General features: G+C 36.6%; 1 protein-coding gene across 3 annotated transcripts in view; it reads left to right on the forward strand.

The window, feature by feature from the left end:
- ZNF507 (zinc finger protein 507) overlaps window positions 1-18482 on the forward strand; it is a 41054-nt gene extending 22572 nt beyond the window's left edge. For 2 of the 3 annotated variants that reach the window (XM_079119899.1, XM_079119900.1), the window contains 2 exons: window positions 9987-10121; window positions 10237-12647. In XM_079119899.1, coding sequence (XP_078976025.1) covers window positions 9987-10121; window positions 10237-10603 — 502 coding nt within the window. In that variant the 3' untranslated portion in view covers window positions 10604-12647. Of the gene's footprint in view, window positions 1-9986; window positions 10122-10236; window positions 12648-15412 lie in introns of those variants that run through there. The other variant, XM_079119901.1, reaches the window with a different exon arrangement.
- The last annotated feature ends 2155 nt before the right edge of the window (window positions 18483-20637 follow it).

A 20637-nucleotide genomic window follows, 5' to 3' on the forward strand; every position in this document is an offset into this window, starting at 1 on the left:
GGATATAGGTCTCGTGTCAGAAAAGGTTTTAAATAAACGCAGCATTTGCTGAGCAGTTGAGTAGGACAAGAATGGCTCAGCAATTTAAACCAATAAGCAGGAGCTCCCAGTTCAGACAGCACTGAAGACGAGGTAACCTGAAGCACTCCCAAAGAAGATGACCAAAATGCTGGATGAATATTAAAAACCATTTCACTTTCTGTCAGGGAAATTGAGAAACTGCAGAAGTGAAAATTAGAGGAAAAGCAGGTTCTCTGTAAGCCAAATAAGCTCTGCCTATTAACTTGGTTGAATCTCAAAAATATTGAGCTAAGCAGGTCATCAAAGAGTACATAAAATAGAATTCTCTTTACACTCGAAGACATGAAAACAAGCAGTAGTTCAGGGATACAGAGAGGTAAAACAGAGGAGACAAGCAAATCATAAAATTAAAAATTAAAGTCAATGCATTTTTGGGGGAAGGTTTATGAGATCTTAGGGAAAATGCGTGAGCTCCTAGGGCGGTGGTAATGTTCCCCTTTAGCAGGTGTTATGTATAGTATTATTTATTGTTTCTGAACTGCATATGCACCTTAAACCTCTCTTTTATATAATGCGTTTCACAATAGAACCTTTTTTTCAATTGTATATTCAAATTAAACCAAATTCTATAGGAGAAGTGATGGTAAAGAAGTGGAGTTAAGTATGTAGATTTTGTAGGTAATTCACTCTCTTGTTATTTTGCATGAGTGATAAATGCATGCAGATATGAACTTTAAGAATGAGCTTGTCTAGTCTCTTAAAATTTGTATTGGAATGTTGAGCTTCTGGATTAATTTAGGAAGAATTAACAACTTTACCAATTATGGGCTTTTTAGCTTCTTCAAGTCATGTATGCTGTACCTAAGTAGTGTTTTAAAGCTTTCTTCGAGTATATTATCTTGTAAATTACTTGTTTTGTCTGAGTATATTTACATACACACACACATATATGTATGTATGTATTTATACAGATAGTTTATACAATAGTGTGGGACCATAAATATGACCGAGCAAGTTGAAACCATGCAAAGCTATTCTGATAATTAATAGGGAACATTATAATTGTTCTATGACCTTTTTCCTTACTGTTAATTATAAATATATAGAGAAATAAAAATAATAAAATGTGTTTTTAATGCACTATACCTTAGTCCAATCAGGCTGCTGTAACAAAAAACCTTAGACCCAGTAATTTATAAATGAAAATTTATTACTTATGTTCTGAAGTTGGGGAATCCGATATCAAGGGATCAGCACATTTGGTGTCTGGTTCGGGATTGTGCTCTTTCAAAGATGGTGCCTTATTGAATCTTCACATGGAGGAAGAAGCTGAAAAAGCTCCCTTGGGCCTCTTTTATAAGGGCACTAATCCCATTCTAACGACTAATTCATCATTAGATGAATTAGGTGACTAATTCATCCTAGTCACCTCCCAAATGCCCCATTTCTTAATATCATGACCGTGAAGAGTTAGGTTTCAACATATGAATTTTGGGAGCCACATAGGTTCAGTCCATAGCATACTGTAATTTAAAATTTACCAAACCTGGCATGGTGGTGCACATATGTAATCCTGGCAACTCGGGAGGCTTAGGCAGGAGGATCAGAAGTTTAAAGCCAGCCTCGGCCTTAAGCATCTTAGCAAGACCCTGTCTCAAAATTAAGAAATTAAAAGGCCTGGGAATGTAGCCAATAGTTAAGCACCCATGGGTTCAATTCCTGGTACCAAAAAAAAAAAAAAAAAAAAAAAAACTTAACAAGAATAGTTTGAATAGGGCTTGCATTCCTCTCATTATATCCCTTGAAACAGGAAATGATCATCTTTTCTATGGCAAATTGTGAGTTATCCTTTGTAAGTATGGATCAACTTTAAACATTTTTCCTTTGCTCTTTTCAGTATCATAAAATTTCTCCAAGAGCTTCTTCCACGTGGAATATCTTGCCAACATCACTTCCGTCTGGCAACCACATTCTTTTATGCCATGAAGGTCACCTTCTGTTATATCCTCTAGCCATTAGGTCCAGGGTTTCTTCCATGTCCACAGTGTCAATCTTCCTATTGGTCAAATATTTGTTCTATAACTCCTTTGGCATTTCTGTCTAATTTTGCTTCCAGCCTTTTCTTTTAGGTTTTTGCTACACTTCCATTTTTTCCACCAATTCCACTTTTGATTATCCATTTTTAAAAAGTGTCTTGTGGGTATATCACTGGGAGACAAGGACACAACACAAACTGAATACTTTGCTGACTGTGAGTGAACTGACTGGAAGCATAGTGACTGATTGGGGACAGACTTTGGAAAGAACAAATTACTCACTGACAATGCTACAGTTGTGTTGGAAGTCCTGAAGTGAAAGCTACCAGTGAAGTTGCTACTCTGCATTAGTTAGCATATCTGTATCAGTTAGTAACTGAAATTTGAACCATCTGGTGGGGGACTGGTGGCATTTAAACCATAGTAACTGAAAGTCATGCCTATCAGTGACTGATATACACATGCATACTATTTAGCTTGATCTTGCATATTTTTTTCTTTTCCTCATATAAATTGGGTCTTTTCTTTCCTCATAGAATTTTAATATTGTTTTTATATAGGGAAGTTGTTGGTGTGTATGAAATGTTAACTTTATGTCCTTGTGAATTATTATTGATAAGTTTTCAGTTTTCTGTTGGATTAGCCAGGTATACAGTTACTATCCACAAATAATTTTCTCTCACTTTCCTCTATGTTTTTACCTCTTATTTCTTTCTGTTATCTAGTTGTACTGGCTAGTACCTCCACAGCACCAAACAAATAGTGGGGATAGTAAAGACTTTTTTGTTTTGTGGGGGGGTTTGTTGTTCCGGAGTCACTGGAATTACAGGCTTGTGCCACCGTGCCCAGCTCTGTTTTTTTTTGTTCTTGAGCTTAACAGAAATGCTTCTAGTATTTCCTCATTAAGTTTCATACTAGTTTGAGGTCAGCTTCAGCAATTTAGTGAGACCTTGTCTTAAAATTAAAAATAAAAATGGCTGGGGATGTAGCTCAGGGGTAAAGCACCCCCTTGGTTCAATCCCCAGTATTGAAAAAAAAAATTTTTTTAAGAATGCATATTACTGGATTTAGGTATTATCCACCTACAGGGTGGATATAGGTATACATAACTATACCCATGAAGTAGATTTGTTTAAAAAAAAAAAGAAGAAGAAGAAGTAGAAAAAACATTTTAAAATAGAACCTTGAATATAATGAAGTCTCTTGAATATAATGAAGTTTTCAATCAGGGGTGATTTTGCCCCTCCTGCTCCCAGAGGACATTTTGCAGTGTTTGGTGTACAAATTAGTTATGGACTGTTCTCAGTGACTCTCAAAAGGCTTAATTGTCTTAATTTTTTAATTTTTCTATGCCTAAATTTCTTGGGCAAAGATGATTGTCAATTTTTACAGTCATATTTTTTGTTTGAAATAGGGACTTGTCAGAATTCTGTCAATTCCATTAAGTGATTGGATACAAGGCATCCATTAAATATTTTATTATAGAAAGTTTAAGTCATACTGGGGAATGAAATATTAACAAAGCAATAGGCTTGCATGATCCCAATTTTATAAAAAAATCTGTATGTATTTTAAGAGATTGGAAAATATGTTAAAAGATAATATTGGTTTTTATCTGTTGTTAAAATTGTGTGACTTTTCTTTTCTCTGGGTTTTTTCCTGAATATCTCTGATTTTTCTACAATAAATTTTTGAAATCAGAAAAAAAATGTCATTTACGAAGTGAGAGCAGTTCACTGGCCCCCAAATCTTGATTTCTAATATTATTCACTAGTAAAAGGAACTAAAGAAATAATAATCCTGTTCATCTTGTAGCGCCAGCACGTAACACAGTACCGAACCAACAAAATAACAGGGAAGTATCAACAGGACAAAGGGACCAATGGAAAGAGCCCCCAGTGATCAAGTCTGGAATGATGTGAGCAATGTATTGAATTGTCCCACAGTATAAGTAATTATTCATATGTCCATACTGATAGAAATAATGATTGAACAAATAAATAAGTGGGTGAGAAGAGACAACTCTCCAGTGCAGGAAGATTCCAGATAATCTATTTAGACACTCTGCCCTCAGAGAGGTGCCTGATACTCGCACTCCTGAAGTATGAGCTACCCACGGTGACTTCCTTCCAAAGTGTATGGTGTGGAAAGAGGGAAAGAGTCACTTAGCTGTGGAGAAACCTGACCTTGGCCACGTGATTGAGGTCAGCATCGACAGCGATAAATCACATTGATAGTAGATAGTAGTAGAGCCAGTGGATCTTCACCACCGTGGTGCTTCTCCCAAGAACCCATAACCCCAGGCTCACTATGAGGAAAACATCAGACAGCCCCAGATGAGGGACAGTCTACAAAAGGACCAGTGTTACTCACATCTATCTCCTCATCCTTATTTTTTAAAGGTTTGGGTAACATTGGAGATGTTCTATAAGGTGAATTTTTAGTATTTCTTTTCTGACCCAGTTTTCTCGAAGTATGAAAATCTGGTCATATAAGTCTGACTTTTCACTCCAGAGATCCTTTGCTGTGCTCAGAATTCTGTGGACAGCAGTCTATATGAGGAGACAAGAATCGTAAGGACCACGATTTCGTGTCTTTTTCTCTTTTGTATAACATAACGTAAAGGTATTCATATTATAAGTTGCCATATTCAGCATGTGTAGAGGCGTTGTACTTTGTGGAGATACTAGGTGGAAATACATGGCATCTCTTGCCCACTGTCACCTGGGTGCCCAGCCAGGTGCAGGGCAATCACTGTTTTCAAGGGACTGCTCCAGAGACACTTGAGTGGGAGATTGTGAGCACATTATAGTACACACTACAGTGTGACAGTAAAATATAGATACAAACACAATATTCAGTGACTTCAGAATGTAAGGGATGCTATGCTGGCACTTCTATAAACATTGGTAAAAATGGATTGAGATTTGTTAAAACAGGGTGCATCTCAGATATAAATTTGCAAAATTGTATGTAGCCAATAATGTGCTTTGTTTTGTTATCCTAGCTATAAAATCTTTTGGGGGGTAGAGGGCACCAGGGCATTGAACTCAGGGACACTGGACCACTGAGCCACATCCCCAGCCCTATTTTGTATTTTATTTAGAGACAGGTTCTCACTGAATTGCTTAGTGTCTCACTGTTGCTGAGGCTGACTTTGAACTCATGATCCTCCTGCCTCAGTCTCCTAGCCACTGGGATTATAGGTGTGCACCACCACACCCAGCTAGCTATAGAATCTTAAAGAAGTAGAATACAAACTATAAAGTCTTAGAACATTTCAAAAATTTTATCATATTTTGAAGAAATAAAACGTTGTAGATAAAACTAAAACCTCATTGGGTGCGTAAGCCTGTAATCCCAGCAGCTTGGCAGGCTGAGTCAGGAGAATCGAGAGTTCAAAAGCAGCCTGAACAACTTAGCAAGGCTTTTAAGCAACTCCGTGAGACACTATCTCTAAATAAAATATATAAAAAGGCTGGGGATGTGGCTCAGTGATTGAGTGCCCCTGGGTTAAAAATATATTTTTAAACAATATATTTAAATTGTACACCAAACAAATTTTTTGTTTTTCCTTTTCACTGATAATTATTGGCATTGGTTCATGGTGAAAAGTATAAATGTAGTTCTTTTGATTTTAACGACTTTCTCATGTTGCATTATATGAAGAAAAACCAATTGGTTTCTGTGGCCTTGTGCAGGAACATGATTGTGGGTTATGTCCCTTTTGCCCCCTCTGTTCATGGCTACAGTGATTCTTGTATGTGTGTCCTTGTGAACAGGTACAAGAATGTCTCTAGGGTAGAAAACTACATGAAACTGAGGATTTGTGGGGTTACAGGTCTGTGCTTCTTTAGTCTTGATCAATTGTGCATTTCCACATCTGTGAAGAATCTTAAACTTAACTCATCTTTGCCAGTCCCTCACTAATAGGGAAATTGCATCTTTGTTTTTTGTTGTTTTGTTTTGTTTTGTTTTTGTTTGACCCTGGGTATTGAACCCCTGGCGTTTAACCACTGAGCTCTGTTCCCAGCCTTTTTATTTTTTAATTTTGAGACAGTCTTGCTAAGTTAGCTAGGCTATCCTCAAATTTGCAGTCCTTCTGGCTTAGACTCCCAAATTGGAATTTCAGGCTTCTGCCACTGTACCCAACTGAAAAAAAAATTGGGGGGCAGGGGAGGTCTATCAAGAATTACCCACGGCTGGCCTTCAACCCAATCCTGAGAACGTTAACGAAGAAATATTGCTGCATTCTATCATAAAGTTAAATTAGAAGTGAATTAGAAAAGAGTATAGTCCTTGCCCATATTTAATGGCTTTATTTTACTCTTATACCTTTAGATTTATTGACCATGTCTCTTATTGGTGTAGGGAAGAGATCAAATGAGTTATCTGATTTGATTTTCTAATTACATGTAATATAAATATGTTCAAAAAACATTTGTGGTTTCCTAAAAAGATAAACAGTTTTATCTTGCAGTCAAGCCCTTGGGTATTTACCCACATGATGAAAACTTATATCCACACAAAACCTGCACATGAATGTTTACAGCAGCTTTATTCATAATTGCAAAAAAACTGGAAGCAACTGAGATGTCCTTTAGTGGGTAGATGAATAAGCAAACTGGTACAGCCAGACAGTAAATGTTACTTATCAATAAACAAGAATTTCCGAGCCCCTAAAAGGTGTGGAAGAACATTAACTGCTTATTGCCATGATTCCAATTATGTAACGTTGTGGAAAAGCAGAACTGTGGAGACAATAAAAAGATCAGTGGTTGCCAGTAATTCAGGGGCAGGAAGGACAAATGAATAGCTGTAGAACCTGGGGATTTTTAGGACAATAGAACTAATTTGACACTGTCATGGTGTCAGAACAGAATTTTACAGTATAAACCGTGAACCCTACTGTAAACTATGAATTAGACCTAATAATGAATTAGGCCTAATAATAATTCGTTCATCAGTTGTAACAGGTATGCCACACGCAAGATATTAAGATAGTTACGTTTATTTATGTAATCTAAAGTGTTAAGACTTTTTCATGACTACTTCTATTTTCTTTGGATCTGCTAAGCTCATGTCACAAGTCATTTGATTCCTTTTGGCTTTCTTAATTAAGAAATAGGGTGGTACAGTAGAATGAATCAGACCTTATATCCCTATGTACATAATAAGTATATGACCAGTGGGAGTCTACATCATGAATAGCCAGAAAAATGAGAAATTGTACTCCATTATATGTGATGTATCAAAAGTACATTCTGCTGTCATGTGTAACTGATTAAATTAAAAGATTAAAAGAATAAAGCAGAGCTGGGGTTGTGGTTCAGCAGTAGAGCACTCATCTAGCAACGTGTGAGGCACTGGATTCGATCCTCGGCACCATGTAAAAATAAATAAATAAAATAAAGGTTTACAACTAAAAAAATAAAAACTTTTTTTTAATTTATTTTTATCGTAAACAAATGGGATACGTGTTTCTGTTTGTACATGGAGTAACAGCATACCATTTGCATATTCATACATTTACATAGAGTAATGATGTTTGATTCATTCTGTTATTTTTTTCTTTCCCCCTACCCCTCCCACCTCTCTTTTCCCTCTATACAGTCCCTCCTTCCTCCATTCTTGTCCCCCTCCCACCCCCCATTATGTGTCAAAATCCGCTTATCAGTGAGATTATTCGTCTTTTGGATTTTTGAGATTGGCTTATCTCACTTAACATGATATTCTCCAATTTCATCCATTTGCCTGCAAATGCCATAATTTTATTATTCTTTATAGCTGAGTATAATATTCCATTGTATATATATACCACAGTTTCTTTATCCAGTCATCAATTGAAGGGCATCTAGGTTGGTTCCACAGTCTGGCTATTGTGAATTGAGCAGCTATGAACATTGATGTGGCTGTATCTCTGTAGTATGCTGATTTTAAGTCCTTTGGGTATAGGCCAAGGAGTGGGATAGCTGGGTCAAGTGGTGGTTCCATTCCAAGTTTTCTAAGGAATCTCCACACTGCTTTCCAGAGTGGCTGCACTAATTTGCAGCCCCACCAGCAATGTATGAGTGTACCTTTTTCCCCACATCCTCACCAACACCTATTGTTGCTTGTATTCTTGATAATCGCCATTCTGATTGGAGTGAGATGGAATCTTAATGTAGTTTTGATTTGCATTTCTCTTATTACTAAAGATGGTGAACATTTTTTCATATGTTTGTTGATTGCTTGTAGATCTTCTTCTGTGAAGTGTCTGTTCATTTCCTTAGCCCATTTGTTGACTGGGTTATTTGTATTCTTCGTGTAGAGTTTTTTGAGTTCTTTATAGAGTCTGGAAATTAGTGCTCTATCTGAATTGAAGTATGAGTGGCAAAGATATTCTCCCACTCTGTAGGCTCTCTCTTCGCATTGCTGATAGTTTCCTTTGCTAAGAGAAAGCTTTTTAGTTTGTATCTATCCCAGTTATTGATTCTTGCTTTTATTTCTTGTGCTATGGGAGTCCTGTTAAGGAAGTCTGATCCTAAGCCAACAAGGTGAAGATTTGGACCTACTTTTTCTTCTATAAGATGCAGGGTCTCTGGTCTGATTCCAAGGTCCTTGATCCATTGTGAGTTGAGTTTTGTGCAGGGTGAGAGATAGGGGTTTAGTTTCATTCTGTTGCATATGGATTTCCAGTTTTCCCAGCACCATTTGTTGAAGAGGCCATCTTTTCTCCATTGCATATTTTTGGCCCCTTTGTCTAGTATTAGAATATTATATTTATTTGGGTTTGTGTCCGTGTCCTCTGTTCTGTACCATTGATCTACCTATCTATTTTGGTTCCAATACCATGCTGTTTTTGTTACTATTGCTTTGTAGTATAGTTGAAGTTCTGGTATTGCAATACCCCCTGTTTCATTCTTCCTGCTAAGGATTGCTTTAGCTATTCTGGGTTTCTTATTCTTCCAGATGAATTTCATAATTGCTTGCTCTATTTCTATAAGGTACGTCATTGGGATTTTAATTGGAATTGCATTGAATCTGTATAGCACTTTTGATAGTACGGCCATTTTGACAATATTAATTCTGCCTATCCAAGAACATGGGAGATCTTTCCATCTTTAAGGTCTTCCTTAATTTCTTTCTTCAATGTTTTGTAAATAAAAACTTTTAAGAAAAGAATAAAACACTCTACAAATGCCAGTGCTTACTTCCCTTGTGTCCATAAAAGCAGCACAGAAAGGTCAAATCTTGCTTTCTAAACTAGTCATGGTCAGAAAAAAAAAAAATAAAACCTAAATTTGAAAAAAAGAAAAAAGAAAGAAAGAAAAGAAAAAGAAATAGGATGGTATAGCCCAGGCACAATGGTGAATGCCCAAAATCACAGCAGCTAGGGAGGCTGAGGCAGAAGGATCTCAAGTTTGAGGACAGCCTAGCTGACTTAGCAAGGTCTGTCTCAAGATTAAAAAAAAAAAAAAAAAAGAAAACAGTGTTCAAAAAGGATTGGGAATATAACTCAGTGGTAAAGTGTCCCTGGGTTCAATGCCCTGTATCACTCCCCCCGCAAAAAAAAAAAAAAAAAAGTAGTAAAAGAGTGATATAAAATGTTAAATTTATATTTTCTTTATGTATGTGGTTAAATAATTTAGGGTCAAGATTTCAAGTGTTACCGTTAGAAATCTTTTCAAAATCATATAATTCCTTAAATAATCCAGGATTTTTGTCTTGATTCTTGTACGTTCTCTATAATATAAAATGTCTCTTTCATTGATTGACTCTAGGATATCATTCTTAGACCTCTCTGAGAACCAGTGTCATCTTTGATTCAGTGAAATATGACTATATCCAGTAAAACTTCAGAAGGAACATAATCATTGTTACAGGAGCATTCTAAATTTTAAGTAATGTCATGGGAGTGCTCTGATTTTCCTCACACCTGTCTTTCAGATGTTCTCTCTGTGGGTACGTTTGCAGCCATCCTCCATCTTTGAAGTCTCACATGTGGAAGCATGCAAGTGACCAAAATTACAACTACGAACAAGTAAACAAGGCCATTAATGATGCAATTTCACAAAGTGGCAGGTATTCGATTCCACCCCCTCCCTTTATTACTGTATGCAAATTAAGGTTAGAATTAAAACTACTAGTCCTGCAGTATAGATAGCCCACTCAAGGTTTGGTGTGTTTTGTTTTTAAGAGTTCTGGGGAAATCCTCTGGAAAAACTGTATTAAACAGCAGTGAAGAGAGAGCCGATCCTGTCATTGGAAGTTCAGAAAGTTTGGTGTCATCCTCCGAGCTGATTTCCCAGGCACCCAGTGAAGTCATAGATCCTAATGAGAATGAAAAACTGAGCCCTACAAGTAATACCTCATATAATTTAGAAAAAAACTCCAGTCTGGCCCCTCCTGGAATGGAGTATTGTGTTTTGCTCTTCTGTTGTTGCATTTGTGGTTTTGAATCAACCAGCAAAGAAAATCTCTTGGATCATATGAAAGAACATGAGGGTGAAATTGTAAACATCATCCTAAATAAGGACCACAGCACAGCTCTAAACTCAAATTAGCTGGAATAGTTACTGTAGTTTCACCTTTGTGCTGTCGGATAACTAACCTACTAGACACAGAAAACCTAGTTGGTGTGAGAGGAAATGACAAGTGTGACTTTGGAACCAAACTTGTAATAAAATGAATTCCAAATGGATAAACAATAATATTTAAATATCTTGAGTGAGGGGAAGTGGGTTGAGGAGGAACAAAGATGTAATCTGTATTAATCCTCTGTCACCACTTCTTAGTGTTGAGTGTATTTATTATTAAAAGCTTATTATAGTTTAGAAATGCAAGCAAAAGTTAAGAAAGGGCTTTTCAGGAACTCTTCTAAAACTTGTTATAAAAGTATCACAGTCTTAGGCAAAGCTCAATTTTCTTCGAGTTCTCTTTTGACATGCCAGCCCTAGAATCAACAGGTCTCTTGTGAGAAGGGCAGACAATTTCTAGAGGGGGTTTTTCAGAGTCTACAAGGAAGCAGATACAGGACTTTGAAATGATCCACTTAAATCTTTCCCTGGATTGATAGGAATTTATCATATACTTAATCTGGGATATGTTCCTTTATTCCCAAAATAGAAAGAAAAGAGACCTCCAAGCCAAATCTGAATTATAAGTAAGCATTTAAGAAGTAAATTGTCTTAAATTTACAGTGAGTTTTTGGTAGACAAAGGAGGAATGGGTGCATTCCCACCAGACTCAAATCAGATCTCAAGTTCACAGAAACAGTGACTAGTTAATTGCAGTACACATCTCTCAGGTTCTTTTCAGAGTATCTGGAAGAACACACACACTTCTCCATAGTTTCATAAACTTTCTGATCCTGTCTGTTAGATGAGGATTATTGCTTGTTATATGAATGAGTCTCTTAAAGCAGCAACAGAATATGAAAAATTGCATCAGGCCTCAGCAACAGTTTGAACACTAAGATAAAAGTCACTTGGAAGATGGGGGAAGAAATACAGAGGACTCTTAAAATTAGTACTGCTGTTGAGAATTTCCTTTCTGAAGTTTATTAATTTAGTTATATTTTTAGCAGAAGAGGAATAACCAGATGTGACCAAAATATAGTAAAAACTCACGTTGTTTGTAAAAGTTTTAATTAGCAAACAGCATTTGGCAATTCTATAGGAGTTTTTTTTAAGAATTGTTTGTTAGAACGTGATGTGGAAAACCAAGTAAATGTGCTTTCTCAGTAAAACTTGCCATCAAATACATGTAAGCTTCTCATTAATTACACATTTTGTATTATAATTGTTTCAGTGGGTGAAGAAAACAGGGTGTTTGTTTTTGTAGTTCCGATCACTTATTTATATATTATTTTTGTTAACTTCTGCCTATAGTCAGAAGGCAGGTGCACCATGCAGTGCACCATCTTCATGGTGCTATTTCTGAATATCTGAACATTCTGAATATCCATTTCTGTCATCTAGTGTTGAGGCTGTGACTCTGAAACTTAGAACAACAAAAGCAAGAGTTTTGTGAATGGAATACTCTCATCGGCAATGTTTTAAGAAAATTTTGTTCCCAAAGTCCAGGTATAAATAAAATGAATTAAATAGTTTCAAGGTAGCATTAGGAACTATCTAAGTGGAGCCAGCCATCTTGAAACACTGTCTAATTTGATATTATTTTTCACATTTCAATGATTATATTTAAACAAATAGTTGGCTATAACTTTGCAGCTTTTTGATTTAGGTAGCTTTAATTTATTTGTGAAAGTGAATTCATATGAAAAGACAAAATGAATTTATATATACTAAATTATATTTCCCAAATCCACTATATGTGGATTTAAATAAATGCATTTTCTCCTATTTTCAGAATTGAAACATTTATATTTAATTTTGAATTCAAATAAAACCCTTTAAAGATTTCCATTTCATCACTGTTATTGTTGCCACTCTGGGTACATTAGTTTTTCATTTCTAGTGACCAAGACTCAATGTTTCTTTATAAAAATCTGTTACTCTGAAAAGTAACAATCTTAGAAGAATTTTCTTGGCTTTACTTTTCTATAATCCTTAGTAAAATACTAATAACCAAAAAAAAAAAAAAAAATTCCCAAAATTTCAAAAGTGTTATTTTTAAATTGTCTTTCTTAATTTTCTTAAGCCACTTCCATTTGAAATCATGAATTTAAAACTTCCCTACCCCTTGGGGAAAAATTAACCTAGAAGTTCAACCCCCTTAAACTTTCACCTGATTCTGGCTTTAAATTATCCATAAAAACTTTCTCCAGGCCTATAGTAGAAAATATGTACCAAGGATATTTTTTAAATCTTCCCATTATTTTGTGGCAAACCTTAAATCTGTTTCTGCCAAAAACAGTTGAGTTTTCTAAAAGGAATAATGAAGATTAAATATGCAATTATAATTGTAGAAAAGTTATTAAAATAATCAATAGGGAATCCCTCTGTAGGAATAATTATTTATTGCTACTAGACCTTTTGTCATATAGAGCTCATACTTTTTGTTTTCTGCTCTGAACACTTAGTTACATTTCTAAGAATTGAAAGTGCAAATAGTTCTTAAAAGAAACTCACTGAATTCAACAAAAGTGAGAAGCAGGAGATAATGCATTCTGATCATTATAAATAACACTTTTCAGGGCTCTGTTTTCTCCCTTTCTTTAACAATCCAGACTGTGGTTGGTGTCCAGTACTGTGCTTATGTTCCTCTTGATCTGTAGACTGTTCTGTGGCCAGGCAGTGCATGTGTGACACTGACTGAAGCCTTTGTTTCAGATCTTTCTTCTTCAGGGTAGCTGTTGGTGGCTTCATGATGACTTTCTGTTTCGTTCCTCACAAAGCAAATGGTGGGCATCTATGTTTACATTGTACTTCCTGTAGCGTACTTGGCTTGGCAAAGACAAGCAGGCTTCTCTATGAGACTTATATTTTTAGTTTTCATAGACACTTATTTAATCTTTTTTTATTGTACAGCAAGGTGCTCTAAGTAATATTCTATAAAATATATTTAATAGAAATTTGAGTTTGATATTCATGGACATGAATACATGTATTTTTTTAAGAAATAAGTATTGTGTAACACTATGGCATTGCTTCTATAGCCAAAGTATAAAAGTTTCTGGAACACTGACATGTAAAGACTACAGTTAATTCTGACACTGTATCTTATTAAAATAGGATGATTTGCATTTTGTAAAATTATCCTGCACATTGAGCTGCATGCCTTAAAGCCGAAACTCTAGGATTGTGTTCATGGTAGAACAGTTTATCTGTTCAGAACAGTGAAGCAAGGTCTATAGCGCTTCTTTAACTACCTTTGGAAATATTGTACAATGTTAGAATAATTTATTTTGCTTTACAGGAGTTTGTCATGTATTGACTTTAATATTGTATTTTGGTAATAAATTTTTTGTTAAAAACATTTGCCTCTTAAGTTTTATTAACCACATGTTGTCTATTCTTTATCTTAGAAATGTTGGCTTGATTAGATAGTTGTATTTAAATAATTAAAAACTTCCCAAGAGTAGGGCTTATGATTACTCTCTAGTAACTTTTTAACTATTGCTGATTAGTATTAAACTGTTACACAAAAATAATTGAAAAAGCATTTGGCTTTTGAAATCATTTTTAAATGATTGTTGTTTTCTCCCTTTCTTTAACAATCCCGAATGTGGTTGGTGTCCAGTACTGTGCTTACACTCCTAAGTGTGGGGCTTTCCCCCTTCCTAAGTAGTCCTTAATTTTGTCTTTCAAATCACACACTTATGTTTTCAATTCTAATATGGTCAAAGTGCTAAGGACTAATTGTACTTGGGATAATTTGAATTCTTTACCAAAGGCCAAAGATTACAATCATGAATTCTCACCTGTCATCGTTCCATGGTCACATGTCAATATCTTTTGACACCTCATTTGTTACTTTGGTAAGTGAAGCTAACATCATCTGACTGCATGATTAGTTTAGCTATCAGTTTGGGCCACCTCAAACTGAAGTGACTGATGCCGCATATTTCTTCCTAATAGCTTTAATCCCTTGTCCTGTGCTCCCCCAGAATCATATCCCCTATCTTTCAAAATATAAATCCCAACATTGCACCACCAAACTCTAAATTAGTTGTAGAATTCCTGTTATGGAAAGTCCAGCACATATGGTCCAATTTGGTAGCCATGCCCACATGTGACTATTGATCACTTGAAATATGACTAAAACGCTCCAATAGTTGCAAAAGAAATGTATCCAAAAAGTTTTTTAAATATTGATTACATGTTAAAATGAAATTTTGAATATATTGGGTTAAATAAAAATTACTTCACCTATTTTTATTTTTTAAATGTAGCTACTAGAAATTTTTAAATTACATATGTGACTCATATTTCTCTTGGATAGCACTAGTATAGAATAGCAATTGGCAAACTCTGGCCCTTACTTCAAATTTAGCCTGCCACCTGTTTTTGTAAATAAATATTTTCTTGGAACACAGTGACACCCACTTTTTTACATGTCATCTGTGACAGTTTTCAAGGAACAATGTCAACCCTATTTGTGAGTGGCAAAGACCATGTGACCCACCAAGTCCAAATTAAACTGCTAGGGTTTGCATCTAGAACGTCCCCCAAAAGTTCATGTGTTGAAAGCTTGGTCCCCAATGCAGCAATGTCCAGAGGTGGGGCTTTTAGAAAGTGGATGATGAGAATCCTGACCTCATCAGTGGATTAATCCATTTGGTGAATGAATAACTTCAATGGACTACTGAGAGGTGACAGAAACTAGGCAGTGGGGCGTGGCTGGAGGACACAGTTTTGGGGTATGTCATTGGAGACCATATCTTCAGCTCTTTTCTCTCTGCTTCCCAGCTGCCTGGAGCCCAGCAGCTTTCCTCTGCCACGCCTTTCTGCCATAGTGTTCTTCCTCACCTCAGGCCCAGAGCAATGGAGCCAGCCAACCATAGACTGAAACCATGAACCAAAATAAACCTTTCCTTGTACAAGTTGTTTGTGTCAGGTATTTTGGTAACAGATGGAAAGCCAACACAAAGAAAGCTTTTTTATAGCAGTGTTTTAGAACTATATTGTTTCTTCTTCTGTCATTTTTATCATCTACCCCTTCTTCCTCAACTTGAATTTTATGACTTTAACCGTTTCACTATTTCATCATCTCTAATATTTAAACCCAAATACAAATATTGGTTTAAAGTAGTAACATGCATCATTAAATAGAAATTAATGCCACCATGGAAAGTACCGTTTCCTTCCTGACAACCTTCCCTTGTCCATGTTAGCCCTCACTGTTTCACACTCGGAAACAGTTGGGCACTGCAGCAGGTGGTGTCTGGTCACCATTTGTAACTGTGGGGCAAGGGGACCACAGTAACCAATCCACTCAACTGGGGTGTCTGTTGACCTGAATAATCCAGGACATAAAGAAGAGTCTAAAGATAACACTCTTTATATTGAATAGCATGTCTGACTCTAAAGCCAAATTCATGGATGGAGAGGGGGTTGTAGCTGGCTTTGATGTAGAGCTGTTGATTAAACTGGCAGAGCTACGAAAAAGTCACAGTACTCTCCTACATAGATTTCTTCCAGATCAATCAGCAAAGATGTAAAATGAGAACATATTTGGCCCCGTAAATTCTTAGAGAAGTCTCTGTTCTTAATTAGTGCCATATGATAATCTTACTTAGGTAATGTGTTTTAGTGTTATCTCAGAATCCAAATGCTTAAACCACTTCCAGAATCCTGTATATGCAGAAGACCTCAGTTTGCCTGTTTTAGGGAACTGTAGACCTCATTTTATGTCAATGGCATAATATGGAAGTATGTTAAGAAATCTATATCTAGTTTTATCATTTGAACCATTGTTTGTAAAATTATGCCAGCTTTATTCTTTTTATGAACTTACTGGTATTTTTTCCAGTAATGGGTAAACACTATTTAAATTGCCTTACAAAAGAGTATAGATCTCCCTTTAAATTAAAAAGCTTAATTTGCTGGGTGTGGTGGTACATGCCTATAATCCTTACAGCCTGGGAGACTGAGGTAGGAAGATCAGGAGCTCAAAACCAGCCTCAACAAATTAGCAAGACCCTAAGCAACTTGAGGAGACGCTATCTCCAAATAAAATACAAAAAAGAGCTGGGGATGTGGCTCAGTGGCTAAGTGCCCCAGGGTTCAATCCCCAGTACCAAAAAAAAAAAAAGCTTAATTTTAGGCATCTAACAAATTCTTATTGCCATATATTGAAATTGTCAGTTGTTGGCATTTTTGTGTTCCAAACTTTACCAGATTTATACCAGTTGTGTTCCTGGATCCACATAATACAGGCTTCCATTCTTTAACAGATTGCAAAGTTGAACATAAGACAGGTACTTTAAGACAATACTGACGTACATGGGGGCCTTTATTTCAAAAGAACTCTACATATTGTGTAGATGGGATTTATTTGCACAAATCAGAAAAGGATCCAGGCATGGTGGTACAAACCTGTAATCCCAGTGACTTGAGAGGCTGAGGTAGGAGGATCGGAAGTTTGTGCATGCCTGGGTGAGACTTAGTGAGACCCTGTGTCAAAGTTAAAAGGTCTGGGGGTGTAACTCAGTGGTAGAGCACACCTGTGTTCAATATTCAGTATCATGAAAACAAAAATCAGAAAATGATGACTCCTTGCCCACGAACTCAGCCCCAACCATTTCATCTTTCTGATTTCTCAGCTTTGTCCTTTGTAAAAGGCAAAATAAAAAGTATTTATAATGATCCATGTCATTACCACTGGTATCAGTAATAACATGGTTTTTAAAACTAGTAATAAAGCTGAGGTATAACTCAGTGGTAGAGTACATACCTAATATACATGAGGCCCTGGGTTCCATTCCCTGTACCAAAAATAAAATTAGTAAGAAAGGATGTCATCTTAAATGTGTGAACTATGGAGACCTGAAAAGATCCTCAATAAAATAAAACATGTTATTCTCTCTTCAGGTCTTTTATTGGCATCTACTATCATTATTTAAAAACATTATCACCACAGTGCAATTCTCCAAATTTGGGTTTTTTTTTTTTTTCTACTTGTCATTTTATTAATTTTAGTATCGGTATTTCAGAAATAATGTGGCTACATTTCACTGAAATAGGCACATCAATCCACATCTTGCTCTTTTTGTTTACATCTGCAGTCCTATTTAAATTCAGTATATCCAACCACAAAAGGTGTTAGAAAATTCTATTTCAGGCTTATGAGAACAAGTACAGCAGAATGTGATTCCAATCTTAAGCTGTATTTATTTCTGCTCCTCCACAGCTAACATTCTACAAAGAGTTATAGTGAAATAATTAAACAATTGTAGGAAGCCAGTGGTTGCAAAGTTATCTGCACTTTCTCGACCCTTCGCTGTAGGAAGTGAGGACATGGTGAGGGAATGGATGTGATACTGGAGTCCATGCAGAGTACCACCATGCAAGTGAACACGCCAACATCTGTGCCCACCTGGAACAACTGTTGAACCTTCAAATGCTGATAAAGCAGCCAGTGTAGCCTCTGAGAGTTTTGTTAGTTCTCTTTGTAATTGCAGAGCCGGGAAGCATGCATCTTCCTCTTGGGAAAGCAGTCACCGTGTCCTAGCTGAAGCAAGGGGAAGACAAACCTGCCGTCCAGCCCTCCAAGAGCTGACAGAATAGGTGTATTGTTAGCTCATCTGGTTTGGAGGATTCTTGGAGAAGGTGTTGAAATGGCTGTCCCAGATCATGCAGGGCTGTCACACAGGAGTCAGTCTTAGCCATCTCACAAGGACTCTGGTGCAGAGCAGTCCTAACTCGGAAGTGGACCTGCAGGCCAGTCCAGGTGCCAGCCCCTTCAGGCTGGGTGCTCTCCTGCAGACCTGGGGTGTAGTGCTCCTGGTTCTACCAAGTTGCCTTGTTATCAAGGAGGAGACTGACACAGGTGACAAAAATAAAAGCAAATCAGCATTTTTAGCCATAATTCATGGATGTCACCCTTAAAAGACTAAATGGAGTAAAAGTTTAGTGGCCATATTTTCAGCCAAGTTGTATCTTCAAAAAAAAAAAAAAAATGTATGGAAGTGAGACAAAGAGCAGGATATACAATTAAACTAAAAATCCTTAAAACAGTTGACATTTATGTCCTGCAAACAGAATCCTTGTGTAGCTGCATCTATGCCTGGTATTAAATAACCCTAAGGGTTTTTGAAATTCAAGGAAACACCAAGTCTTGCCTACACAGTAATTTGCATTTACAAGTAGCACCTTTTGGCTAATTTACTCAAACACTTAAAGGTCTAATTGAGTTTCTAAATGTCCCTGAGAGCTCTTATGGTAAAACCCTACCAATGGAATTCAATTTCTAGTGAGAGAGAAAAAAAAAATGAAGTCTAGGGCTGAGGGTTTAGCTCAGTCATAGAACACAAGCTGGAGACCCTGGGTTTGATCCCTAGGTGGAGAAAAAAGAAAAAGAGAAATTTTTTTGCATGAAGTAGTGGGAGAAAAAACTTAACTAGGGAATCAGATAAAAATATTTATTTTGGTTTTGGACCCTTTACTGAAACTATTAAATGAATTATTCTGGTTCTGCTTCTCAGTCCTAAATCCCACATGTTAGCAGCTTATTATTATGCTGATTGTGCATATGAGCTTTATGATCATCAAAGAAGACACATCCAATCTTAACCTAAAGAAAGAAGTTCCCACTTGAGTTGCGGCAGACACGGCCAATTGTTCTACAACGTCCATTCTTCCCATCATGGCAGAATGTTTAGCTGAACACATAGCTGCCCAACTTGACTGTACTTCTTAGTCTCCCTTGTAGGCTGCGTGAGCCATGTGACTAAATCATGGCTAATGAGATATGAATAGTGATACATGAAACATCTGGGTTATGCCCTTAAAATGAAGGATACTTCCCTTCTTTCACTTTTCTGCTGGCTGCCACATGGATGTGGTGAACCAACACTGACTACAATAACAAATGTGATCCAGAACTGAAGAGCAACAAGAAAAAAAAAAAAAATCAATTTGGAAATGTGCAATGAACTTGAATAGACATTTCCCTAAAAAGATACACAGATGGCCAATATGCACATTAAAAAATGCCAAACATCACAATCAGGGAAATGCAAATCAAAACTACAATGAAACTGGGCATAAAGAAGACCAGCATGGTGGGGCACGCCTGTAATCAGAAGCCCAGGAGGCTGGGGCAGGAGGATTGCAAGTTCAAAGCCAGCCTCAGCAACTTAGCAAGGCCCTCAGCAACTCAGGGAGATTCCCTTCTCTAAATAAAGTACAAAAAAGGACTAGGATGTGGTTCAGTGGTAAAGTACCCCTGGGTTCAATCCCTGGTACCAAAAACAAAAGTCTTTTAAACTATAATGAGATACTACTTTGTACCCATTAGGTTGACTACTATCAAAAAATAAGTGTTGTAAGGATATGGAGAAATTAGAACCCTTGTACACTGTGAGTAGGAATGTAAAATAGTATAGCCACTATGGATAAATAGTATGGCTGTTGTGGGGCACAACTTCAAAGAACAGACTGATCACCACTGAGAAGTCTAAATTTGGGAGTCTTTATTAGCAAGCCAGCTGACTGTCTCACACAACACCCAAAATGGCTAGTGGGAGGACCACCCCAAGTGTAGGGTTGCAGGGGTTTTTATACCATAAGTAAAGCATATCGGTACATTAATCTTAAGTGGTTGTTGCTATGATTCAAAACTACAAACTAACGAGATCTAAAATCATGAACAGAAGGGAATTGGGTCAAAACAACTTAGTCGGGTACAAGTTAAAGAATGGTTACTAACATCTAGACAATCATTCTCTGATGGTACATTGTCCAAGAAAAATAGGAACTAAAAATAAAACAAGTTTACATTATATAAGTATTGCCAGTTTGTGTTGCCAAACATGCTATGCTAAGCAACTGTTAGTGGGTAGAGAGGTGGGGTGTTCCATTGGGAGAAGCATTTCCTACATGACTTGAAGTCTCAGGGTAAAATGGAGTCTGTTTGGCCATTGCCCATATAGGCTGGCCCATAATATGGTAGTTCCTCGAAAAGTTAAGAA

This window comes from Sciurus vulgaris (genome assembly GCF_902686455.1).
Source record: "Sciurus vulgaris genome assembly, chromosome: 17".
NCBI lineage: Eukaryota > Metazoa > Chordata > Mammalia > Rodentia > Sciuridae > Sciurus > Sciurus vulgaris.